This window comes from Cyprinus carpio, chromosome B3, assembly GCF_018340385.1.
Source record: "Cyprinus carpio isolate SPL01 chromosome B3, ASM1834038v1, whole genome shotgun sequence".
NCBI lineage: Eukaryota > Metazoa > Chordata > Actinopteri > Cypriniformes > Cyprinidae > Cyprinus > Cyprinus carpio.
This window is the reverse complement of record NC_056599.1, coordinates 29,302,885-29,328,803: the sequence shown is the minus strand read 5'-3', so window position 1 is coordinate 29,328,803 and position 25,919 is coordinate 29,302,885. Positions and strand designations below refer to the sequence as shown.

The 25,919-nt window shown below is 36.2% G+C and overlaps 1 protein-coding gene across 8 annotated transcripts in view; it reads left to right on the top strand.

The window, feature by feature from the left end:
* The window catches only part of LOC109073843 (interleukin-2 receptor subunit beta-like), a 46,487-nt gene extending 21,949 nt beyond the window's left edge, over positions 1-24,538 (top strand). For 6 of the 8 annotated variants that reach the window (XM_042720642.1, XM_042720641.1, XM_042720638.1 and 3 more), the window contains 9 exons: positions 18,248-18,335; positions 18,594-18,705; positions 18,798-18,882; positions 18,980-19,067; positions 19,922-20,055; positions 20,225-20,447; positions 20,550-20,649; positions 21,221-21,305; positions 22,142-24,538. In XM_042720642.1, coding sequence (XP_042576576.1) covers positions 18,248-18,335; positions 18,594-18,705; positions 18,798-18,882; positions 18,980-19,067; positions 19,922-20,055; positions 20,225-20,447; positions 20,550-20,649; positions 21,221-21,305; positions 22,142-22,864 — 1,638 coding nt within the window. In that variant the 3' untranslated portion in view covers positions 22,865-24,538. Of the gene's footprint in view, positions 1-8,963; positions 9,015-10,797; positions 11,688-18,247; positions 18,336-18,593; positions 18,706-18,797; positions 18,883-18,979; positions 19,068-19,921; positions 20,056-20,224; positions 20,448-20,549; positions 20,650-21,220; positions 21,306-22,141 lie in introns of those variants that run through there. The other 2 variants (XM_042720644.1, XM_019089914.2) reach the window with 2 other exon arrangements.
* The last annotated feature ends 1,381 nt before the right edge of the window (positions 24,539-25,919 follow it).

Sequence of the window (25,919 nt, the reverse complement as noted above, 5' to 3'; positions counted from 1 at the left end):
CTTAAAAAACGCCATTATTTTATTTGAAAAAAAAAAAGTATTTTATTAACAAAATATTTTATTTTGTCATGTATATATTTTTTTCATTCGATCAGATAACATTTTAAGATGTCATATGGTCATGTTACAACGTGCCCCTCAGCTGTTACAATGTACCCCACATACAGGGCATGTTGTCACATTTCACTTCCATTTTTTGAGGGTAAATAAAGAAAAACATATACACTGTAATTATGAAACAAAGCGACATATTTATACTAGACAAGTGTAAAATTACTGTGGATAAAAAAAAATTATATTCGGAACCCCATGTGGAAGTTCACAAACTGAGAAAATCAAAAAGTGTTACTTTGTACCCCACGCTCCCCTACATAATTTTTTGCCTCCTATGGGATTATGACGTGCACATTGAGTTTGTTTTTATTTTACAAGTATATTGTGCGCATCTTTATAGTTTTTGATCGCATTTTTGATTATGATTGGCGTGTAACAGAAAGGGGGGAGGGGGGGTTTGGGGCTGTGGGTGGCCTCCCAAAGTGTTAGCCCAGGGCCCCTCAAAAGCTTAATGCAGCACTGTATATTTTATATATATATATATGCACAAACCCAATTCCAAAAAAGTTGGGACACTGTACAAATTGTGAGTAAAAAAGGAATGGAATAATTTACAAATCTCATAAACTTATATTTTATTCACAATAGAATATAGATAACATATCAAATGTTGAAAGTGAGACATTTTGAAATGTCATGCCAAATATTGGCTCATTTTGGATTTCATGAGAGCTACACATTCCAAAAAAGTTGGGACAGGTAGCAATAAGAGGCCGGAAAAGTTAAATGTACATATAAGGCACAGCTGGAGGACCAATTTCCAACTTATTAGGTCAGTTGGCAACATGATTGGGTATAAAAAGAGTCTCTCAGAGTGGCAGTGTCTCTCAGAAGTCAAGATGGGACAAGGATCACTAATTCTCCCAATGCTGCTCCCATACTGGATGCCCGTGATCTTCAGGCCCCTAGACGGCACTGCATCACATACATGAATGCTACTGTAATGGAAATCACAACATGGGCTCAGGAATACTTTCAGACAACATTGTCGTTGAACACAATCCACCGTGCCATTCGCCTGTGCCGGCTAAAACTCTATAGGTCAAAAAAGAAGAAACATCTAAACATGATCCAGAAGCGCAGGCATTTTCTCTGGGCCAAGGCTCATTTAAAATGGACTGTGGCAAAGTGGAAAACTGTTCTGTGGTCAGACGAATCAAAATTTGAAGTTCTTTTTGGAAAACTGGGACGCCATGTCATCCGGACTAAAGCGGACAAGGACAACCCAAGTTGTTATTAGCACTCAGTTCAGAAGCCTGCATCTCTGATGGTATGGAGTTGCATGAGTGCGTGTGGCATGGGCAGCTTACACATCTGGAAAGGCACCATCAATGCTGAAAGGTATATACAAGTTCTAGAACAACATATGCTCCCATCCAGACGTCGTCTCTTTCAGGGAAGACCTTGCATTTTCCAACATGACAATGCCAGACCACATACTGCATCAATTACCAACATCATGGCTGCGTAGAAGAAGGATCCGGGTACTGAAATGGCCAGCCTGCAGTCCAGATCTTTCACCCATAGAAAACATTTTGTGCATCATAAAGAGGAAGTTTTGACAAAGAAGACATAAGACAGTTGAGCAACTAGAGGCCTGTATTAGACAAGAATGGGACAACATTCCTATTCCTAAACTTGAGCAACTTGTCTCTTCAGTCCCCAGACGTTTGCAGGCTGTTAGAAAAAGAAGAGGGGATGCCACACATGGCCTTGTCCCAACTTTTTTGAGATGTATTCATGCCATGAAATTTAAAATCAACTTATTTTCCCCTTAAAATTATACATTTTCTCAGTTTGAACAGTTGATATGTCATCTATGTTGTATTCTGAATAAAATATTGAAATTTGAAACTTCCACATCAGTTCATTTTGTTTTTATTCTCAATTTTTACAGTGTCCCAACTTTTTTGGAATCGGGTTTGTATATATATATATATATATATATATATATATATATATATATATATGTGTGTGTGTGTGTGTGTGTGTGTGTGTGTGTGTATATATATACACACACACACACACAGTAGTCAACATTAGAAGTGGATCAAAAAAGTTAAAGTTGTTCTAAGACAACAATGGGTATTGTTTAGTTTTATGGACAACTTTGATGAAAGGTTTTGATCCACTTCAAATGTTGACTACTGTATGTGTATATATGTGTGTATATATGTATATGTATGTATGTATGTGTGTGTGTGTGTGTGTGTGTGTGGTTTCACATTGAGACAGACCATTCACAAAAAAAACAAACATATGGGAACATTAAACTCTCTGAAATTGAGATTTTTACAACATCTGAAAGCTTAATAAATAAACTTACCATTGATGTATGGTTTGTTAGGATAGGGCAATATTTGGCCAAAATACAACTGTTTGAAAATCTAGAAGAGTGTGCAAAAAAAATCAAAATACTGAGAAAATCACCTTTAAAGTTGTGCAAATGAAGTTCTTAACAATGCATATTACTAATCAAAAATTAAGTTTTGATATATTTATGGTGGGAAATTTACAAAATATCTACATGGAACATGATCTTTACTTAATATCCAAATTAATTTTGCCTATTGCTACAAATATACTCCAGCGACTTAAGACTGGTTTTGTGGTCCAGGGACATATATCATCTGTTTTTATCCAAAAGTGCTTCAGCTGACATACAATCCATTTCAATAGCTAATGATACATTTGGCAGACTCTTTCAGCCAAAGTGAACAATATTACTTTGAAGGTGTGTGTTATCAGTTCATGCATTCCCTGGGAACTGAACCCATGATCTTGGCATTGCTATCGCACCATGCTTTACAGCAGGGGTATTCAGTTAAAGTTTTAAGAGGCCCGGTCTCTGTATTTCCTTTTCAGCAGATGTCCAGACAATATTTTTTTGGAATAGTTATAAATTTTCATCTGGTCAGCAGTAGTACTTTGTAAAAAAAAAAAAAAAACACAGAACCTATATATATATATATATATATATATATATATATATATATATATATATATATATATATACATATATACAGTATATATAAATATCGGCACCCTTGGTAAATATGATCAAAGAAGGCTGTGAAAATTAATCTGCATTGCTGCATTGTTAATCCTTTTGATCTTTTATTTAACAAAATCACAAAAATCTAACCTTTCATTGGATAGGTTTGGTCTCCTCACCGGCCTTCCCAAAAAGACCATTAGACAGCTGCAGCTCATCCAGAATGCTGCTGCCAGAATTCTGACTAGAACCAGAAAATCTGAGCATATCACACCAGTCCTCAGGTCCTTACACCGGCTTCCAGTTACATTTAGGATTGGTTTTAAAGTACTTTTACTCGTTTATAAATCACTCAGTGACCTAGGACCAAAATATATTGCAGATATGTTCACTGAATATAAACCTAACAGACCACTCAGACTATTAGGATCGAGTCAGTTAGAAATACCAAGGGTTCACACAAAACAAGGGGACGCCGCCTTTAGTTACTATGCCGCCCGCAGTTGGAATCAGCTTCCAGAAGAGATCAGATGTGCTAAAACATTAGTCACATTTAAATCTAGACTCAAAATTAATCTGTTTAGCTGTGCATTTATTGAATGAGCACTGCAATGTCCGAACTGATTGCACTGTATTTTACATATTCACTGTATTCTATGTAAAATCATTTTCTATTTTTAACTGTTTTTAATTCATTTTAAATAAGTCAATTTTTAAATCATTTCCAATGTTTTAAAATTGCTTGTTTTATGCTTTAAATTGCTTGTTTTATTTCTGTTATTATTTTATTTATTTATTATTTTCTTCAAGATTATTTTACTTTCTTTTATGTAAAGCACTTTGAATTACCATTGTGTACGAAATGTGCTATATAAATAAACTTGCCTTGCCTTGGATAATAAGAATTTAAAATGGGTGGAAATATCATTATGAAATGAATGTTTTTCTCAAATACATGTTGGACACAATTATTGGCACCCCTAGAAATTCTTATGAGTAAAATAATATTTCAGAAGTATATTCCCATTCATATTCACAATTTTGAGATCTCCAGGGTGATTATGAATATGAAATTATCCAGCCATGGCTTCCTGTTTCACAGAAATATAAAATTGAGGGAAAACAAAGCCCAAATTCCCTTAATCATCCATCACAATGAGAAAAAACAAAGAATATACAGGTCCTTCTCAAAAAATTAGCATATTGTGAAAAAGTTCATTATTTTCCATAATGTAATGATAAAAAATAAACTTTCATATATTTTAGATTCATTGCACACCAACTGAAATATTTCAGGTCTTTTATTGTTTTAATACTGATGATTTTGGCATACAGCTCATGAAAACCCAAAATTCCTATCTCAAAAAATTAGCATATTTCATCCGACCAATAAAAGAAAAGTGTTTTTAATACAAAAAAAGTCAACCTTCAAATAATTATGTTCAGTTAGGCACTCAATACTTGGTCAGGAATCCTTTTGCAGAAATGACTGCTTCAATTCGGCGTGGCATGGAGGCAATCAGCCTGTGGCACTGCTGAGGTGTTATGGAGGCCCAGGATGCTTCGATAGCGGCCTTAAGCTCATCCAGAGTGTTGGGTCTTGTGTCTCTCAACTTTCTCTTCACAATATCCCAAAGATTCTCTATGGGGCTCAGGTCAGGAGAGTTGGCAGGCCAATTGAGCACAGTAATACCATGGTCAGTAAACCATTTACCAGTGGTTTTGGCACTGTGAGCAGGTGCCAGGTCGTGCTGAAAAACGAAATCTTCATCTCCATAAAGCTTTTCAGCAGATGGAAGCATGAAGTGCTCCAAAATCTCCTGATAGCTAGCTGTATTGACCCTGCCCTTAATAAAACACAGTGGACCAACACCAGCAGCTGACATGGCACCCCAGACCATCACTGACTGTGGGTACTTGACACTGGACTTCAGGCATTTTGGCATTTCCTTCTCCCCAGTCTTCCTCCAGACTCTGGCACCTTGATTTCCGAATGACATGCAAAATTAGCTTTCATCCGAAAAAAGTACTTCGGACCACTGAGCAAAAGTCCAGTGCTGCTTCTCTGTAGCCCAGGTCAGGCGCTTCTGCCGCTGTTTCTGGTTCAAAAGCACACGCCTGTGCACGGTGGCTCTGGATGTTTCTACTCCAGACTCAGTCCACTGCTTCCGCAGGTCCCCCAAGGTCTGGAATCGGCCCTTCTCCACAATCTTCCTCAGGGTCCGGTCACCTCTTCTCGTTGTGCAGTATTTTTTGCCACGCTTTTTCCTTCCCACAGACTTCCCACTGAGGTGCCTTGATACAGCACTCTGGGAACAGCCTATTCGTTCAGAAATTTCTTTCTGTGTCTTACCCTCTCGCTTGAGGGTGTCAGTGATGGCCTTCTGGACAGCAGTCAGGTCGGCAGTCTTACCCATGATTGAGGTTTTGAGTAATGAACCAGGCTAGGAGTTTTTAAAAGTCTCAGGAATCTTTTGCAGGTGTTTAGAGTTAATTAGTTGATTCAGATGATTAGGTTAATAGCTCGTTTAGTTATTTGCTAATTTTTTGAGATAGGAATTTTGGGTTTTCATGAGCTGTATGCCAAAATCATCAGTATTAAAACAATAAAAGACCTGAAATATTTCAGTTGGTGTGCAATGAATCTAAAATATATGAAAGTTTAATTTTTATCATTACATTATGGAAAACAATGAACTTTTTCACAATATGCTAATTTTTTGAGAAGGACCTGTATTTCTGATGCAGCAAAAGATAATTGAGCTTCACAAATTAGTGAAGTGGATTTAAGAAAAGAGCAAGAGCAGTGAAAATTTCCACCATCAGGGCAATAATTAAGAATTTCCAATCAACAGAAAATATTATAAATCTGTGTGGAAGAGAACGTGTCTCTACAGTAATAAGGAGAGTTTGAATAGCTAAAGACTCTCCAAGGACCACAGCTGGAGAATTGCAGAAAAAAGTTGAGTCTCTGGGTCAGAAAACCTTAAAAAAAAAAAAAATGTCAAACAGCACCTTCATCGCCACATGTTGTTTGGGAGGGTTTCAAGAAAAATTCTCCTCGCTCATCCAAAAACAAACTCCAGCATATTTAGTTATCAGACATGACTGGAACGTCAAATGGGACTGGCTTCTATGGTCAGATGAAACTAAAAAATGAGCTTTTTAGCAGCAAACACTCAAGATGGGTTTGGTGAACACAGGGATAAAAAGTACCCTATGTGTACAATGAAATATACTGCTGTATTTTTGATGTTGTGGGCCTATATTTCTGATGGAGGTCCTGGACATCTTGTTTAGACACATGGCATCATGGATTCTATCAAATACCAACAGATAAAAAAATTGTGACTGACTCTGTTAGAAATCTTATAATGGGCCACGTTTGGATCTTCCAACTGGACAATAATCCAAACACAAACCTCAAAAACAACACAAAAATGAGTCACTGAGAACAAAACCAAGCTTCTGCTATGGTCACTCCAGTCCTCTGACCTGAACCCTATAGAAAATGAGTGTGGTGAACTGAAGAGAAGAAGCACCAACATGGAGCTGGGAATCTGAAGGGTCTGGAAAGATTTTGGATGAAGGAATGGTCTCTGATCTCTTGTCAGGTGTTCTCTAACCTCATCAGGCATTATAGGAGAACATTTAGAGCTGTTAAACTGGCAAATATAGGTTTCAAAAAGTATTGAATAAAAGGGTTAATTGTGGCCAATGTGTATTAGAGAAAAACATTTATTTCATAATGATATTTCCCCCGATTTTAAATTCTTATTGTCCAATGAAAGGTTAGATTTTTGAGAATGTTTTAAATAAAAGATCCAAAGGATTAACAATGCAGATTAATTTTCACAGCCTTTGATCATATTTACCAAGGGTGCTGATATTTTTGCCATGACTGTATATATATATATAGGTTCTGTAGGTTTTTTCTTTTACAAGGTACTACTGCTGACAAGATGGAAATTTATAACTATTCCAAAAAAATATTGTCTGGACATCTGCTGAAAAGGAAATATAGAAACCGGGCCTCTTGAAACCTGCTGTAAAGCATGGTGCGATAGCAATGCCAATGGGTTCAGTTCCCAGGGAATGCATGAACTGATAACACACACCTTCAAAGTAATATTGTTCACTTTGGCTGAAAGAGTCTGACAAATGTATCATTATAGCTATTGAAATGGATTGTATGTCAGCTGAAGCACTTTTAGATAAAAAAAGATGATATATGTCAGATATAGACAACATTAAAGACATTTGCCGAGGTGTTGTGGGGAAAGTTTCTGCGACTGATGTCTTTTTTTGCTGTAAGATGTGGTATGAATCTAACGTAAAACTGACAGCCTCACTTGCGTGGTTTGATCTTAAAAACCACTGAAACCTGTTTTTTTCCCTCTCCGGTTGTGATGGCTTGATCTTTTCATGTAGAGCTTCCTGAAAATCCGGTGTCAAATTCGAGGCATTATGTATAATTAAAACTACACTTTTTTCAAGTATGTTTTAACACTCACTCAGCATAAAAACATAATAGTATAGAATTTCAGAACAATAATTTTTGGTACTGTAGTACCATGGTTAAAAAATGCACAGATGCATAAAAAAATAAAAAGATGAAACAATAATTTTTGGTACTAAAAAAATGCACAGATGCATAAAGAGAAAAGAAAATGTTTGGTGTGCAGAGATTTGTGTTTGTGCAATATCTATGCTCACTCTCCCCGTCCCCCTATTTTTATCTGTTTATCTTTCAGTAAACACCACAACTCATATCGTATCAGATTTGAAACAAAATAAAAAAAATTCACTATCACCACAGACTGTTTTTTCTATCTCAATAGTTGTTGAACCACAGGTTGTTTATACGTCTGTTTCTGTGGTTTGTACAACTCAGAATCCAGGACTGATTCACGTGTTTGCGGCACACGACAAGTGCACAAATACCATAGGGTGAAAACTTTAGGTTCTTTGTATGACAAGTGGTTGCTAAAATGTTTCACTATGATGACAACTGTCATTTGCACTGATTCTTGTTAAGAATTCAGTAAATTTTAGTAACTTGTGGTGCTTATGTATATATTATGTAAAATCTATGCTCAATTGCATCATATTTTCCTCTATTTTCTGTCTTCCTGCAAACAGACAACTGCGTAACACCTTCAGTGTAGATGAAATGAACGGCACGTCAGCATTTTAAATCATAAAGTTGTTGTTTTTTGTTTGTTTTATTACAATACTCAACACTGGGTTTTTTCCTCAACCAAAAAAGATTTTTCTTTATTCTGTCTTTATTCTATTTATTCTTTTAATATTTTAAGCCTGGTTTTTCTAATACATCTTAGAATTTTAAGTTATACAATATAAACAATATGTATCACAAGTTATGAACAGAACTGGCCATAATCCAATCCATATTCTGGAATATTAAGTTTAAGGGTTTATTTGATAATAAGAACAAGTCTTTAAATAGGCAACAATAATAATTAGAACTTGATGAAATCTCAGTCACATTTTATTGTGCAATTGACTTTTTGGCCAAAAAGATTCATTATTGATCATTTAAACATATCACATTCTATATTGCTTAAGTATAGATTAAAATCATGAAGTATGTATTCTAAAAATAAGTATTCTGAAATAATTGCTTTGCTGGGGAAAGAAAGGTGAGACATAAAATCAAACTTCTTAAAAACACAACTCTTAAAAACATTTGATCAGTTTTGTTGTTTTAAAGATTTGAAAGAAAGATTTGAACAGTTATTAACAACTAACGAAAAATATTTTCATATTTTTGCACTTACAACAGGCATTTTTCATTCTGTGCATTTCTGTTCGTGTTTTCTGTATAATTTAGAACCACACGAGCTTCTGTGGTAATGGACAGGATGTCACGGATGCCATCGAAGTATGTTGTTTTCTGTTCTTTTGAAAGTATTGTGCATGGAGTATTTCTTCATTTTAATTTTTTATTTCTTATCCAAAGTGTCATACAGACGAGGACTATAATCAAGAGCAGTTTGTCATAAGAGCCAGCAATATTTGTTGTATTAACTAGATTAGTGCATAAGCTATAGCAGAAGTGGAATGCAGAATATAAAGAGAAAAGGTGTTGTTATTGATGTAATAATAAGCAAAGTTAGTTCCTGAAGGCTTGTAAGCTCGTATTCAGATGGTGATACTTTATAGTAGCTTGGTTGAGTAAATTTTAAAATTAGTTCCCATAATAACAATAAACTCATTTTTACAGCACTTATAATTTAATGTCAGTTCATACTGTATTAACATATGTAAACTTCGAGAAATCTACTAAAAAACTATCTATTAGTATGAAGATATTTTTCGTTGTTACTTTATGGGAACTGTTGTGTTAACCAGTATATATATATAGCCTTGTTTAAAAGTGATAAATAATAATGTCACTCTAATGGTAATGTGATGACACTTTTCCACTGTAAGTAACTGTAAAAGCATGATTTGGTTTATTTTGGGTGTTACTGGTCAAGTTACAAAGTGCTTTGAATGTAGGTTATAGTTTCTACCCACACATATGCACACACTTGCACACACTTAACACCTACCTAAGACCCCTCAAACACCCTGTCTATGCGGTTTTGCAATTCGAGGCTGTTTTCTTGTTTTGCTTGAGTGTCAATCCCTCCCCCTTCCCTTCACCAAGACAACTGACCTTTACCAGATAAGCGCATTACATGTCTCGTCGGCCCACCTCACACTTTGAGTTCCTGTTCTGATACAGCATCAAATGCTGATTATTCTTAGTAAGTTTTGAGTTTTTTAAAACTCTGTGTTCTCACCTGAATCATCTTGCATCATAGTACAAGACTGTTAACTGTAAAATACCAAACGGTTAACAAAAAGAAACCCTGAGGCTGTGCATGTAGCTGTGGGCATGTAAGTGAGACTGAATTGTTGGGCAATCATTAGTGTTCATTCTACTTCTTTCTTTCATGATGCAAAAATATAAACAATGATCTAATGTGGGTTAGGATGCCATCACATATCTTCTATTCCAGCTAAATCTGCAGAGATCACCCACACCTTAAAGAAACAGTTCACCTAAAAATGAAAATGTACTAACTCTCAGGGTCAGCTAAGATGTAGGTGACCAGATTTAACATTACATCACTTGTTCAGCAATAGATCCTCAGTGAATGGGTGCCGTCAGAATGAGAGTCCAAACAGCTGATAAAAACATCACAATAATCCACAAGTTATCACTCCAGTGAAGGGAAAAATTGTGTTTGTAATAAACAAATACATCAAGATGTTTTAACTTAAAACTGTTGCTTCTGGCTAAAATACAAATCTTCCATCCATAATACTGCTTTTTTTCATGTCTTGTCATCTGAATCAGGAGAGAAATATGATCAGATCAACCCCTGTTTATGTCAAAACAGTTCTAAACAAATATTTTGGAGCATTTTAAGATGGGAGGACAACAGGTGATTTCTCTGGAGGTAGTGTTATTTTGGATTATAGACTTGTATTTTGGCTAAAATCATGATTTTTATTTATTTATTTATTTATTTATTTTTTGAAGATCCCCAAAATCTTTTTTACAGTGTGCAAATCCCTTGAATCCACTTGAAACCTTATTTGACACAATGTGCAAACATCACTGACTTGTGGTATTCTAATACTGGACAAATTTGGTGCATCCTTTAGCAAATTTGCTCATGCACACATGAAGTGTTGCTAAGTTTCTAAATAAATATTTTATGCATTATAAATTAGTTGCATACTTATAAAAGACGATAAAAACACGGATGCTTTTCCCTCAGTTCATTTTTTTCTATATAATTTTGGATATCCTTACACTTCAGCAGAGCCCTTTTGTCAGTGCATGTGGATTCTTGCATGCATGTGTTTGTTTATATGCATGTTTATATGTATGTGTATGTGTGTGTGTAGTCTGTGGGTAAAAAAAGCTTGTATGAAACAGGATGTGGTCCTCATCAAACTTTTGTGCTCTGAGCACTGCTCAGGCACCGTGTTGAGCCCAGCTTGGAGCCCAGGTGGTTAATATTTACTCATCATAATCCAAGAAATTCAGTCTTTCCAGGCCTTCCCAATAACTTGTAACAATCTATGCTTGCTCTAAAATCAAACTCCAAACTGTCAAAAAACTATGCATACTCAAAAACAGAACAATAAAACATACATAATAATAAAGAAGAATAACACTTGCATCAACGTTTTGAGCCAATCTTATTTCTCTTCAGACCCTTTTGATTTAATGTTTCATGCTTTGTAAACTTGTCAGAAGACTCTGTGGTTACTCAGTCATATAACGAGAAGAGAGGAAGAAAATGCAATTGTCAAAAGAGAGAGAGAGAGAGAGAGAGAGAGAGAGAGGTCGGATGAGTAACAGAAAGGAAGGAGTAGAGTGATAGAGAAAGAGATCCTCCTGACAGATGGAGGTAGAAGGGGAGGGGCACAGAGAGCGAGAGCGGTAAAGGGAGGAGGATGAAGGGTTGGGGGTCAGGTAGACGGAGAGACAGACCTCAGCATCCATGGTGCCTGCGCAGACAGCTGTTTAACAGACAGCTTAAAGTGAAGGGTAAGTCTTATACTTTCAATATTAAATAACTGCTGGGCTGAGCAATGATGTATTGTTTCTGGTAAGAGCTGACCTATTCTGACGTAAAAAAAAAAAAAAAAAAAAAAAAAAAAAACACAATTACATAATGTCATGTACACTGATTCTAAAATGTGTTTGAACACTTAAGCTGCTATAAAAATGAATGTCATTGAATGCATTGCATGTCAAACCAAGCAGCATTTATATCAAAAAAACATTTCACAAGAAGGAATTTGTTAGGTTTTAAATGATAAATCAATAGCTATACTGTTGAAGACTTGATGTGTCATGACATTTTGTAGTTTTAAATCATTCTGGAACATGATGAGAACTGACTTCATCTGCTAAAAATCACCCTGCTGCTTAAAAGTAATCGCAAAATGACTCAAGAGGTGAGTAGATAGGTAGTTCTGAGAAATATTCTAGCATAATTTATTCCTAAATGCCACTTTTAACCAGGTATTTTGTTGTCTAATGCAACAACCTACATTTTAAAGAGTGACTTCAGGGTGTAGATACTTTCCGGTCACTGTATGGGTTGATTATTAGTTGTCAGTCATTAGTAAATAAATGAGTGGTGAATAATCATTATGCTTTGAAAAATAAACGTTTAACTGTGCACTTGGAATGTAGAGGTTAGTTTGTATTAATCTTCAGGTTCTCTTAAGAATAACTCAAAAGCTAGGAAATGCTGAAGCGTTTTGTGAAACCGAGAGTGTGAACCATATGTTTGCAGCGATCACTCAGATTAGGAGTTGAGGTTCAAACTTGTGTGTCAGATAAACCATATTCAAATTACTCATGGCTTACTTTTAAAAGTGTTAAAGTAAAACCGCACCATCGGTGTTTGCTGTAGAGTGCCCTGTCACTGTTTGATATCTCTCATCGCTTTGGCCGCTGGAATACATGTACGCCTTTTTACAAGAAGTCACCTTACGGTTACAGCTGAGGGTTTCTGTCGTTGTCTGTGGGTGTCGTTTTGTAGTGTTAGTGGAAATTGTCTGCATACAGATTGACCACCCACTCACAAAGAGGGGTGTGCTGCTGACAATGGCCCACTCAGCAAAAGAGCCGAAGGTAGCTTGCGTCATATACGCACATCTAAAGTTCATGTCAAGAATTTTGCAATGGAATTCAATATGCGTGCTCTGCAGCTTACCATTTTCTTTGGGCAACATCCTGTCAGGTAAAAAAGCCACAGCGATGCCATTTAAAAGTGAAAGTCTGAGTTTTAAAAATTAAAGCTCCTCTGACTGACTGGCTGATTGCATTTTTATGCAAAAATGCAACATAAACCAGTCAACGATTATGTACAAACATTAAGAATCACTTGAAGGGAATTCAATGAAATTTAAAATGAAATTCTGTTGTAATTTACTCACCCTCATGTCGTTCTAAACATTTTTCAACTTTTTGTCATTCTAGACATTGTTCAAAACATCTTCTTCCTCATGGGCAGTGCGCCAACATACAGCGCCGTTACACTTCAGGCATCCTGAGTTTGAGTCCCGGCTTGCAGACCTTTCCCGATCCTTCTCTCTCCTACTTGCCTTCCTCTCTAATAACTGTCCTATAATAATAAAGCAAAAATGCCAAAAATAAATATTTTTTAAAAAGTAAGAAAGAAAATTGTAAAGGTTTGAAACAGTATGAGATTATGAAAGCCTGTTTAAGCCAGGAAATGAAAAGAAAAAAAAAGGCAAAAAAAAATAAACCTTTTTTTAAAGGTATTTGTGACGTTTTATCTCACAATTCTGACTTTTTTTCTCACAATTATGAAATTATATCTCTCAATCAGTATTTTTTTTTTGTTTTTGCAATTTTGTGAAATTCTGTAAGAATTGCGAGATATAAACTTGCAATACTGAGAAGAAAAATCTAAATCCTAAGATTAAAAAAAAAGGTCAATTCTAAAAAAAAAAAAAAGTCAGAATTGTGAGATATAAATGCCGAGTAGTGATGAAAAAAGTCAGAATTCAGAGTTGCGAGAAACAAAGTCTGAATTGTGAAATATAAACCCAGAACTGCAAGGATTACCTTCGGAATAGGCTTCCATATGAGGGTGAATAAACAATGACAGAATTGACATTCAACCAAAATTAAAGGAACAGTTCATCAAATTTTCAAAAATGAAAATTTAGTTTAATTTTTTAGAGACTTTGGAAGTAAATGGCTACCGTCAGCTTTTTGGTTACCAGCATTCTTCAAAATATCTTCTTTTGTGTTCATTAGAAAAAGAAACTCATACAGGTTTGGAACAACATGAGGGTGAGAAAATGAGGACAGAATTTTCATTTTTGGATGAACTATCCCTTTAAACTTCAATGCAAGGCTTGTTCATCCCAACAGCGCATTATAACAATAACGACAAATAGGCTACTAGCAGCCAATCAGAGCTAAAGCATTTCAAGCTTTAGACGACATAGGCCTAAAAGCGTCCGCTATACTAAATGGATAAAATATTATTCTTTCATTGCATAGGTTGGATTGTTTTACCATTCCAGTTCAGTGTAACTAACTTAGTCCTCCTTCCCAGGAGCAATATGGTCTATTTTGTGTATTTCTATATGTGTCACTTTCAGCCACAGGTAAAAACCAGCTACATTTGCGGTCGCGCTCTTAGTCATATCTCCATAGCAACAGCTTGTGACCTCATAGCACTTTGCTACTGAGTTTTTTTTTTTTTTTTTTTTTTTTTTTTTTTCATAAACAGGGAAACATTAATAATCACAATATGTTCTACTATAAGTGTCAGAAACAAATCTCACTCCTGCCCTCATTCGTAGATGTTATAAGTACAAGTCATACAGATTGTACTCCAAGAAACTAAATGAGTATATGACTGACTGCATAAATACATGAATATATAAACATAAGAGGAAAAATAAAAAACAAAAATGAATATATAAAATTACTTTGATAATGCATACTAATAATATATACCTACGTATATATCATACGTGTATATACTCCTATATTTAAAGAAAAATGTATATACCTACATAATTATACATATATGTGCATTACATACATTTACACAACCCATATACCCATACAAACACATTTATACTTACACACCTATGTGGCCACGCGTACTTGCATACTCATACCATATGCATACCTATTTGTTTTGCTTCTGAGTTTTTAACAGATCATCTGATTACCATACTAGATATGATCGTAGAAATTGATATTTAGACAAAAGTAGGGTGACCATATTTTAATTTTTTAAAAAGATGACAGTATGGGCGGGGACAGGGGCGGGGCTTCACCTAACAGTATATCAAGGTTTTTTGTTTGTTTGTTTGCTTATTTTGTTTTTATAATAAAAAAATTAATAAAACAAGTAGAAAGAATAGAAAAAGAATAGGAAATGCTAGTGTTAGAGGGTAATTTTTAAATTTAAATAATACAAGTCAATAGAACAGAAAAGGAATACATAATGCTAGTGTTAGAAGGTCATTATTTATAATAAATAAAAAGTGAATAAGTAGAAAGAATAGAGAATGCTAGGGTTAGAGCAGTGGTCTCAAACTCAATTCCTGGAGGGCCACAGCTCTGCAGAGTGTCGCTCCAACCAGCTATCCAGTGCGTTGTGATTGGTTGAATGCCTCAAGCGTGTGATAGAAATGTTACGCCCCTCACCATACTGTGATGTGTCCCGGCCCGATGAGACAAAACCAATAAAACCCATTATAAACGATGCATTTGTTGCATCCAGTGGGGACATAATTACTGAATATAATGACTAAAAATGTACTTACAGTCTGTGAGTCAGAACAGCCGGCAGTTCAGGAAACAGTCCTCCATAAAATGTGCTGCACCCATCTGTATATTTGTGTTGAACTGTTCTGGAAAAGTGTTGTAAATACAACTTTCTAGTCGTGTCTTCTTTTGAAAGGCCAAACAAAGTAGTTTCGCTTTCACAACAAAACACGGCATCACACATGGCGGGACTGAGTAAGCGGAGGGCGGCTTGAGAACGGTGTGGCCGGCGGATTCGACGAAGGAGCTTGCGGCAACCACATGTGATGACCCCAGGCTGGACTCTGCTTCATCCATGGTGAAAGCCGATCTGGCGATTCACAGCGTGAAGTTGATGTATTTCCTCAGCAACCAGCACGGATCAGCTCTAGGCATGACGAAGCAGATATCGCCCTCTGTTGGAAACCCAAAGTATCTTCGCATTAACAATTAAACCACACAGAACATCTACAAAATCTCTCCACATCAACAACAATACAACAGCGAAAATAAAAGTTACACCCACTTTCTTTGCATGAACATTTGGGCGGCGTTATGCAAATCTTCCCACATACTGACGTAGATGTGGGGGCGTGTTAAAACGAGCCATTTTAGGTAGGAGTGGTTGACTCTTAACTTTGATAAAGAATATCTCTTTGGATTTGAGACTTTAGTCTTTGCAACTTTACAGATCTTCTTTATTCACCAAGAGCTTGTAACACTCCAAAGAGAAAGGACAAATTGAAATCACATCATATGACCCCTTTAATATAAAATAAAAAAACAAGGAGATAAAATTAGAAGAAGCATTAGAATAGAGAGTGCTAGAGTTAGAGGGTCAAATGAAGATGAAAGAGTTGTGTTTTCAGCCATTTCTTGAAAATATTAAGGACTCGGCTGTTTAGATTGAGTTGGGCAGGTCATTCCACCAGGAGGGAACAGTCAATGTAGAAGTCAATGAAAGTTTTATCATATGTAGAATGCAAAATGCTTCAATGCAAGCATTGCAGTCAAATGTAATTTATCCAATATTTCAAACCTTTAATCCACTTGGCAACAAAGTGGGAAATCAACCCATGGCGACAGTCTAAAAGTAGCCCAAAAAAAAAAAAGACTTGGCAACCCTGCATCCAACAAGAGCTGCATGAGTCAGATTTGACTGATCACAGGTCGAGAATAAGGAGAGATGACTGACAAGACCATGCTGGAGTATTTGCTGCTCAACAGATCCTGAGCTCATTGACAAATATCTTATATTGTAAGATGTGCTCCCTTTACACAGAGTGCGCGTGATCACGAAAATCGAAAGTGAACGTAAACAGTGCAATCGCTCATTCAAAAATATTTAAATACACCGTATCCTGAGAACAGCCGAATCCCGGACATTTTGGGCAATTAAGAAATCCCAGAAGGATGCATTTTTGTACTCCCGTAAATTTTCAGGATTCACAACCCCATTTTCGTGCGTCTTGCGTGTTTTCGTGTGTTGGATTCAGTAACTTAATGTTACAGTAGGGGAGAAATGAGCTGTGTGTCATCTGAAAGTTTTCTGAAAATTCAGTCAGTTTTTCTCCACCTTCTTTGCACCACTCTCTCTCTCTACCCTAATATAAAAGCTGCTGTCGGTTAATTAATAAATAACAGATCTACAACCACCTTGTTTGGTTTCGCTATAGCTATACGTAATCATTTAAATTTTATGGACGTCGCCATCTTTGACATTACTTTGTTAGTTGTTGCTATGGTTACTGGTAAGGAATACGGACTTGACTCCCATTTCACTTTCATACAGACAGCATTCGAGACGCTACTGTGAGCTGCTGCAAAGACTACAGAAATACAAAGACGGTTCACTCCTATACGTATGAATGGGAGAAACAGCAACGTGCAAATTGGCAAAATAATCCCACCTTCTAAATGAAAGAGCCTATCGCTGATTGGTAAAGTCACTGCAGCAGCTGTTAGAAGCTCCGGTTCCCATAGAAACCTGAGGCTAGACCAGCCAATGCGCATGCGCCGCCTTAAGTGCGCTATAACTGCGCGTGCGCATCGGCTGGCCTGGAAAAATAAGCTTTTTTAATGTGATTTGAGCATAAGAAACAACATTCATGGGACAGTTCATTTCAGATTTTGTTGCTGATTTGAAATATGTAATTTAACTGTGACTTGAGTGAGCAGTTTTTGAGATTTCAGGATTCCCCCATTCATTTAGATAGGACTTGGTCTTGTTAGAGCTGCCCAGAGGCGTTGCAATTATGGCCACCCAGTGTTGAACGGGACATTTCGGGACTCAATTCTGTAAAGTAAATGCTGTTATCAATCCCAAAATCTGACAGTGTGAAAGAGATTTTTAGAAGCCAGATTTAAAGTTAATATGCTTACCATGTATTGCACGATGAAATATATGAGTGTTGTTACCTATAAGGTATATTTTTAAGTGTTCAGTAGCACAAAAGTTAAAATTGCCAGCATTTCCTTATCTTCATGTCGTTCCAGACCTGTATGGTTTTTAGTTTTTTGCATAATGTCCAAGCTAATCACATATGTACAGTGACGAATGCCTTGGGGCTCCAAAATTTTTTATTTTGATTATTCTGCATACAAAAAAATATATTATATAGCTTAAGTACACTTATATAGCACACATGGACACATTTTTGTTGCTTTTTTGTCATTTCTGAGCTTGACAGTTCTGTCCCTATTCACTTTTATTGCTTAGAACATGGGTGAACTATTCCTTTATTTTAATTTAATTTAATTTTTTTAAAGAATTATGTTTTGCTTTTGTGTTTAAGATCCAAGGAGTGATGAAGGGTTACTGGTATACCTCTCTCTTTATCTTCATATTTTATGGAACCGGCCAGTGCAGGAACACACAAACAGGTAACTACTGTGGCAAACACAGAACGTCCCCCTAACATTAATATAAGGTTCACGTTTAGATATTATATATGTGCAACCATAAAATAATGTTCCCAGAATGTTCTGAGAACCAATTAATATTAGTTTGGTGTGTTTACGTCCAGCTGTTTTGTAGGGAACTTTGTTGTTTGCCCATTTCTTACCGTTATAAATACTGAAAAAAAAATATATGTCTTCTAATCTCTTATTATGCTTGTCTTCTGGTTCAACCATAAACAGCAGGCCTGGCCTGTGTGAACGACTATGTGACCAACATTTCTTGCGTGTGGTGGAACTCTACAGATTTCTCTGACCAGCGATGTGTGCTCGTGGGGAAATGTGACATGAAAAGGTTTGAGGTTTTAGTTTCAAGTCTCAGGATGAGACTTTAATACTGATAAATAAACCTTTTCAAATCTGAATTGAATTCATGTGTGTTTGTAGATGTGTTTGTAGATCATGTGAACTGGTGCCATTGAGCAATCAATCACATTCTAAGAGAAGTTGTTCTTTAAGCTTTGACAAACCTGTAAGTAGAAATGGAAGAGATTTATGTTCAATTTCTATTCACCTGTTGAGTTGATTAACACACGTTCTCTTCTTACATTTCCCTTTCTTTAACACAGAACTTTTTTTTCCTCAACACATTCTGGTTGAATGTAACCTGTAATGGATCTATCATCACTAAACTGTATTTTCAGCCTAGCCAACACAGTAAGTAGAATTAATTCTGCTATTAGTGGGTTGCAGATATGTTTAAAATGGCAGGTAAATTTAAAAATGAAACACACACAAACACTTACATCACAGTAAAATAAAAATTTGCAGAGAAAATTATTTTTATATTTAAATGTGCAAAACACCAGCATCAAAATCCAAAATAATTCATTTGAATATAAGGGCATTTTAAAAAATGGGTAAGAATCAAGTTTAGTTTTTGTTTTTATTTGAAACGTTAAATTCTAGGATTGGAATGAAGGACAAAATATAAATTACAGCACAGAATAAATGATGCCAATGTATTTAACCAATCTGGGTTAATCACATAGCCTACTACTAGCCAATACTATAACAAAAGATCATTTAAGACAACTATGTAAAAAAAAAGAAAAGAAAAAATCTGTTCTCATTCAACAAACGTAGTATGCAAATAACTTTGCTTTGAAGAAGCATTAGAACTGCAGTCATTTGCCTTTTCAATCCTTGGCACAATTAGACAAACCTTTCAATACCTTTTACACAAAACATGGCATTTCGGAGATAAATTTGGTCAAAATCTATACTAGTTGACCTCTTTTTGTACTTTTGCTATGGTTACTCCTCAGCGATTGCGACATTTGTTTGCAAGTCTGTTTGGTGATGCAACAGGTGCAATACACACTCTGACAAACTTTAAAATTGTATTATTGTTTACATTTAGGCATTAACTTACATCACACTCAAAGTGAACATCAACTGTTCCTGCATTGCTTATGAATTAAACCCATGTCTTTGCTGTTGCTAGCACCATGCTCATTTTAAATGTTCTTCATGGTTGTTTGTTTTTTATTTTTGTTTTTAAATGGCAGTTAAGACCCAACCCCCATATATGCCCACTGTAAGTGGGGACAAAATAACTTGGAGTAAAGGCAGTAACTTTCCAAAAGCCATAAGATTTTATGAATTTCAGCTGCAGTTTAAAGCCTTACACATAAGCTGGGAGGTAAGCAAACATTTGTTTTCTTTAACATTTACATAATGTATTAATGAAATAAAATTGTGTGCATTTAAATCTTCAGTAAGCTGCTCACAGTGAGCATAATTTTGAGTGTTATTTTTCTGAGTTTGTGTTGATGTATGATTGCATATTTTTGCATGCTTCTGTGCTGTAGACGGCAGCATATAGGAATGTCACTCAGGAAAATAACGTGCAGCTGGACCATAATAAACTGACTCTAGGAGAGGAGTACCAGGCCAGGGTGCGTGTGAAGCCTGTCGAGTCCTTGGAAGATGGTAATTTTCGGGGGGAATGGAGTGACTGGAGTCCTGCTGCGTCCTGGAGATCTGAGATTGGAAAGCCACCAGTGAAACCAGGAGATGATGTATCTCCACCAGGTGGGCCTCTTGCCAGCCCAATAATATAATAATATTTGTCTGTGAGATAAGATGATAATATACTTCATGACTTCATGACTTCATGATTTTTTTTTGCTTTAGTGCCTGATGATATGCGTATTGTTCTGATCATTGGATTCCACATATTGCTTGTTCTTGCTGGTCTTTGTTTGGTCATCTATAAGGCAAAGAAAAGCAAACGGTGGGTATTACATATGTGATATGTCTTGATATATATATATATATATATATATATATATATATATATATATATATATATATATATATATATATATATATTTCAACAAATTAATGAAATCACACAAATCTGAGTTCCAAAGTTTGGTAACAGAGTTGCAAAAATTCTAAACCCATAGAACATTAGCAAAGCATATTGTATAAATATTTAGTTTGAACTCCTGAGGTGGATGAAACAACTTTTTCTGAAGGTTAAAGTCTTGTTATTGACCCTTTGTTGGAGTACAAATACTTGACCTACTTTTTTAAGATGTTCAAGCCCTAGAAAGTGCTGTGTGTGTGTGTGTGTGTGTGTGTGTGTGTGGGTGTGTGTGTGGGGTGTGTGTGTGTGTGTGTGTGTGTGTGTGTGTGTGTGTGTGTCTGTGTGTGGGTGTGTGTGGGTGTGTGTGGGTGTGTGTAGGTGTGTGTGTGTTTCTACTTACAGTATTTCCATGTCGGTTCGTACCCTTTGGCGTTTGTACCTGATATTTGTGTTTGTTTGTGTATCATAATCAATAATTATTATTTCTTTGCAGGTCAATAAAACCAAAAAATCAACATGTTCCAGACCCCTCCAAATATTTCCAGCCTCTTCACACGGTTCACGGTGGAAACTTCCGGGTGAGTTCAGCTGTATTTCCTGCATATGAACTATACTAGTTTCCAAAGTGTTTGTTTACACTAGCGTTCAAATATTTGAGGCCAGTGAGATTTTTAATGTTTTTGAAAGAAGCCTCAAGGCTGCATTCATTTGATCACAGATACAGTAAAAACAGAAATATTGTGACATATTACTACAATTACAATATTTCTATTTGAATATATTTAGAATTTTCAGCATCATTACACCAGTCTTCAGTGTCACACAGTCCTTCAGAAATCATTCTAATATGCTGATTTGAAACATGTATTATTATTATTATCATTATTATTAATGCTGAAAACAGTTGTGGTGCTTAATTTTTTATGGAAACTGTGATTTATATTAAAAAAAAGTATTTAAAAAAACATTTATTTTTTATCATTTGACATAGAAATGTTATAATTATATTATACATGTCTGTAATGTCACTTTTGATCAATTCAATGCATCCTTGCTGAACAAAAGTATCAATTTCTTTCAAAAAAACATTTTACAGAACTTTTGAACAGTACTGATACAGATATTTCTATTTTGACCAGTGCAGTGGCAGTTCACACTTTTACTTTCTATGTAGTGTATTCACACCAGCGCATTCGAGAATACATAAGTGTATAAGAATAATAATAACATTCTCAGGGGTTAACACATTTTTCTTCATATGCTAAATCTTACCCATACAATCTCACACACACACACACGTTTAAAGATGTGGCCGAAACCTGCATTTCTTGCAAATGCCTATTCATATCTTCTTTCAGCAAGCCACAGAACACATACACTGACCACATATGCATTTCCTCTTACCTGTCCACAGAAGTGGCTGGGCTGTCAGAATCCTGTCGGGCCGTTTCTTACCCCTCAGTCATGTGACGATATCTCACCAGTAGAGGTCTCGGATTTTTGGGATGTGTCTTTGATGGATCCCGATGCTCAGATGTCTGCTCCTGCGTTCATTCACTCCAATCAGGTGGACTCTGGACTGGAGAACAGCGGCACTAGTCATGCATCTTCATCTGTTTTCTCTAACATGGGCTACTTCTATAGCAAATCCAACAGAGGCTCTCTTCATCTCGAATCCTGCCCCGTGTACTTCAGCTACCACCCTGAGGAAGCCACAAGCTCCACTGTCTCATCACCTGGGTCTTCATACGACTGTTTGCAAAGCCCAAGTTACCAGACGGATCAGCCCCTGAGCCCGGATTCAGGGTTCGGCATGGCTGGAGAGGAGCATTGTGAGGATGACCAAGGAGATGAAGATAGCAGTGGCGCGGAGACATGTGCGGCGGAAGGAAAAGCACTGATTTCCTTCATTATGTCACTGTCACAGGGTTCCCACAGTGCTGTTCGCCCAGCAGAGAGTTTGGCTCCGGAGGCCGTCATCACACCGTGGTCTGAACCTGTGAGAGCACCCGGCTGCAATTCCAGCTCTGAGCCTGCAGAGGGCGCCGTGGCCAGACCCTCCTCCATGATTGAGCCCTGCGGGAGTGGGTATCTGACCCTGAAGGACATGCAGAAATTCAGCAACAAATCCATCTAACCGCAGGCCTAGTCTGTCTCTGTCTGTGTAGGGGAGACCAGGGTAAAATAGGCCTACAACTCTGGTTTATTTTTGAAAGTCAGTTTCAGTACAGTACAATTCAAATGTTTGGGGTCAGTAACTATTTTAATGTTTTTAAAAGAAGTCTCTTGTGCTCACAAAGGCTGCATTTATTTGATAAACAATACTTTAAAAATAGTAATATTCAGATTAATTATGGATTATTCCTGCTTTAGAAAAGCTGAATTTCCAGCATCCATTACTCCAGTCTTAAGTGTCACGTGATCCTTTAGAAACATTTTTATTATTATCAGTGTTGAAAATGGTTGTGCTGCTTAATATTTTTGTGGAAACCGTGATACTTCCCCCCACCCCCACCCCGGGATTCTATAATGGACATTTTTTCAAAATAGAAATCCTTTATAGCATTATAAATGTCCTTACTGTCACTTTTGATCAATTAAATGTGTCCTTGCTGAAAAAAGGGATTAATTAAAAAATGTACTGACCCCAAACTTGTGAATCGTAGTGTACCTTAGAGGCTTGGCTAAAAAAATGCTATTGAACATTCTTAGAGTTATTGTTCAGGGGAAAAGACATTGACCATCGCATCACATCACACCGATCACATTGACCTTTGTGGCAACATGCCCCACTCTATGAGGGTAAGCTGTCAAAATGGGAGCCTGACATTAAACAGCCTGTTATAGGCATTAATCCTGACATTTATGAACTCTACCTTGTTGGAGAGTTAGTTTAATAGCCACTGCTAAAACAAACACATTTGTGTTATTAGACATTTGACTCAAACCCTAACAAGTACCTTTGTGATCGCTCCATCTTGTGACAACTTGCCCTGGCCTCCCCTAGACAGTTTATTTGCATTAATTCTTCACAACGCTGCAAATTTATACTTTACTATAATCTGTTCGCATTAATTAAATGGTATTAAAAAGGTCAACGTTCCACAACAGCTGCATTATAACAGCTTTAAACTGTTATATTCTAGATACCTTTGTACAGCATCATGATAAGCTAGATTTGAAGCGAGTTCGGGGTTAAACATGACTTCAGTTCTGTTTGAATGCCAGAGCCACTGCAATAAGGATGATATAGAGAAATTAACAGCTCAGATAACTGTCAAGTGATTGCTACACTTTTGTTTGACATGCATGAAGGAAGCAGTACATTTCATTTTAACATATCTTCTAAGTTTGAATGATTGATTTAATAATGTTTAATTTAGCAAATGTCAAGGCGGAATATAGCTTACACAACTTTAATTGTTGGAGGTTATTTCCACCACTAACCTTTTATGTGGCTAACATTTCATATAATTGGTTAAAATGATTTAGTTGTTCGAGTTTCCAAATTGAGCATTTTAATATTCAAAATCAAGCGCAAAGCATTTGCTTTGAATTTTAGCTGCTATTAACTGTTATTTCATGTTTATCTGACTGCTATGAACATGGTATAAATGCTGCTTTTCGAATGGGAATTGTTTAGAAATTCAGGGGGTCATTTTTATCTGCAAGGCAATCCATGAATACAGAATCCATGAATACAGAATACAGAATACAGAAGTTTTAAAGCAAGTGTATGTAGTTTTGTGTATTTTTGCGACTATAGCGCCCCCCGAGGTTAATTAAGTGGAATTCACTGTCATAAAACATCACTGTTGTAATTACAGCTGCACACGTGCATTTGTTGCTGCCATAAAGCAGTCCTCCGGGATTTCATACCCCCTCACCAAAACTACAAATAAACAGAACTCAGTGTAGAGAGAAAACTAAAAACTTTTACATCTGATATTTCAGGGTTAAATAAATAAAAACACAGACTACATATAGTTGCTATAAGGACAATAGTTGCATTATATGAGCATTTCTGAATCATAGGGTGCCTTTTCCCCCCATTAAAATAAAATGTATTAACTTGTTTTCTAAACTATAAAATATGCATTTTTGTCTGAAAAAAAATGAAAATAATTTTGTACGTTGCAAATACTCAATCCTTGTTTTTTTTTTTTTTTTTTTTTACGTTTTTTATATTATGTATTTTTTTAATGCATTCAGCATGAAATAAATTCCCAAAAATATGATGGTGTGAATGTCATGTTGTTTACACAGAAATCTTGTGTGTGTGTGTGTGTGTGTGTGTGTGTGTGTGTGTGTGTGTGTGTGTGTGTGTGTGTGTGTGTGTGAATGAGTGGAGTTATGCAGGTTGTAGGCTATGCGGTCTGACATTTATAAGTGCCAGCGCGTTTCCGTTCACCGCCGTGGAGCGAGCTCGACTTGTGTAATCAGACGAGTCAAGCTCATCTCCCCTGCATGGCCTGAAAAATGAACTCTGTGAACCATAACAAAAAGTAGGGGTTTTTTTCTAGAGAAGGAGGAGAAAGAACACCATTAAGATGCGTCTTGTTTATATGAGATAGGTTTTAGAGTGTGTTGTTTATGATCCCTGACACAGTTTGGCATCCTGGTCCTCATACAGAGCAGGGGCTCCCGCCTGGATTTGACCATATTTGAGGAAACTTGGGTTAACTGTTAATATTTCCACCAGGAGGCAGCAGTGAGCTGATGACTGAGGGATGAAGTAACCAGAGACATAAGATCAAGATTCAAGATTTTTATTCGTCACATAGCTACACGATTATACAGAGCACATATAACCAGCAGTGAAATGTGAGATAATATATAATATCGAGGAGGAAACAAAACGCGTTTATTAATATGAATGGGATATAATGCTATTATTAAATTGTTGTCCCACCTTTCACATACCACTGTTCAAAAGTTGTAGGTTCAGCTATGATGCAATAAATTGATCCAAAGTAACAGTAAATGTATTTATTATATTATTAAAGATTTCTATTTCAAATAAATGGTTTCTATGAAAATATTAAGCAGAACACGTTTTCAACACTGATAATAAGAAATGTTTCTTATGCAGCAAATCAGCATAATAGCTATTTCTGAAGATCATGTGACAGACTGACATAATGATGCTGAAGAGGCAGCTTTGACATCACAGGAATAAATTACAAATTAAA